Source organism: Sinocyclocheilus rhinocerous, unplaced genomic scaffold, assembly GCF_001515625.1.
Source record: "Sinocyclocheilus rhinocerous isolate Xijiao unplaced genomic scaffold, SAMN03320098_v1.1 C36678062, whole genome shotgun sequence".
Classification (NCBI taxonomy): domain Eukaryota; kingdom Metazoa; phylum Chordata; class Actinopteri; order Cypriniformes; family Cyprinidae; genus Sinocyclocheilus; species Sinocyclocheilus rhinocerous.
Genome location: NW_015784777.1, coordinates 374 through 1,505, shown reverse-complemented (window position 1 = coordinate 1,505; position 1,132 = coordinate 374). Strand labels below are relative to the sequence as shown.

Sequence of the window (1,132 nt, the reverse complement as noted above, 5' to 3'; positions counted from 1 at the left end):
ATTTTTCCTTTATTAAAAAAAATGAAAACAGCATTTACATACCTTGAATTGCTAAAATTACACAAGTGGACAGATTGATGACATGTTTGCACTGTCTAAACATCCTGAAATATTTGTGCAATATTTCAACTGCTCATTATATCAGCAAATAGTTGGTGGTGTAAACAAATGCCTTTGATGTACCTTTTTTGTCTTGTTCTTCAACATTGTCATGTTTAGCTGGCATGACATTTCTTCTCCTGGTTTTGGGAGTATAGCACTTTGGGACATCAGGTATGGCCGTGTAGATGTATTGGACTGGTTCTGTAAGAAGCAATGCAAATGTCTGTTGAGGAAGTGTCATGGGAAAGAATGCTGTACAAATAGCAATATAGCAAAAAGAAGAATTTTCTTTACCTGGCCGGATATTTGCGTTTACTTCCTGCGGGGAAATACAGTCATTTGTGCAGTACCAAAAGTGGTTTTGATGAAGAGATAAGAAGAACAAAACCAAGTTGCATACAGTACAAAACACACCAGATCACATATCACGCAAACCGATCCTTTTCTGGCATCAACTCAATTTTATCTTGACTTCAATTTGAAACCGAGGGGCATCTTCACAGCATGCTGCATTGTAATGATTTCCCTTGTTCCCAACTCAAAAGCTGATCCAATTTAAGTGGCTTGGTGTTTTAATAAGCGGTAAGGAGTCTCCAGGCCTGTTAAAGTGATTACCCAAGCAGTACCTTTATGATGTCCTCTGGAGGTTTCTCCACCTCCTTCAGTTGTTTCAGAAGAATCTCCTCTTTTGCAGAAAGCTCCAGCTCTTTTGTCTCCAGAACTGCAATTTCCTGCTCTATTCTGGAAAGATGAAGACACGTATTTATGTACATTTATATTTTTGCTTCTTGTACAGTTGAACTTAGTTATATTTATATGAAATAATGCAACACATTTTTTAAACTTAAAGGCATAAATGAAAATTCTGTCTCGATTTACTCACCCTCATGTTGATCCAAACCTTTATGACTTTATTTACTCTGCAGTAGAAGATATTTTGAAAATGTTTCAAATGTTTTTGTCCATACAATGAAAGTAAAAGGGGTGTAAACACTGGATCCCACCTTTATTATATAGACAAAAATAATAC

At 36.1% G+C, this 1,132-nt stretch overlaps 1 protein-coding gene across 1 annotated transcript; it reads right to left on the bottom strand.

Annotated features, from left to right (window-relative positions):
- Nucleotides 1–42: 42 nt before the first annotated feature.
- LOC107736404 (palmdelphin-like) lies at nt 43–875 on the bottom strand. Its single transcript, XM_016547825.1, has 2 exons — nt 729–875; nt 43–421 (listed from the first exon to the last, which is right to left on the bottom strand). Exons 1-2 carry the CDS (start codon nt 873–875, stop codon nt 137–139), a joined length of 432 nt encoding a protein of 143 aa, XP_016403311.1. The 3' UTR covers nt 43–136.
- Between the last annotated feature and the right edge of the window lie 257 nt (nt 876–1,132).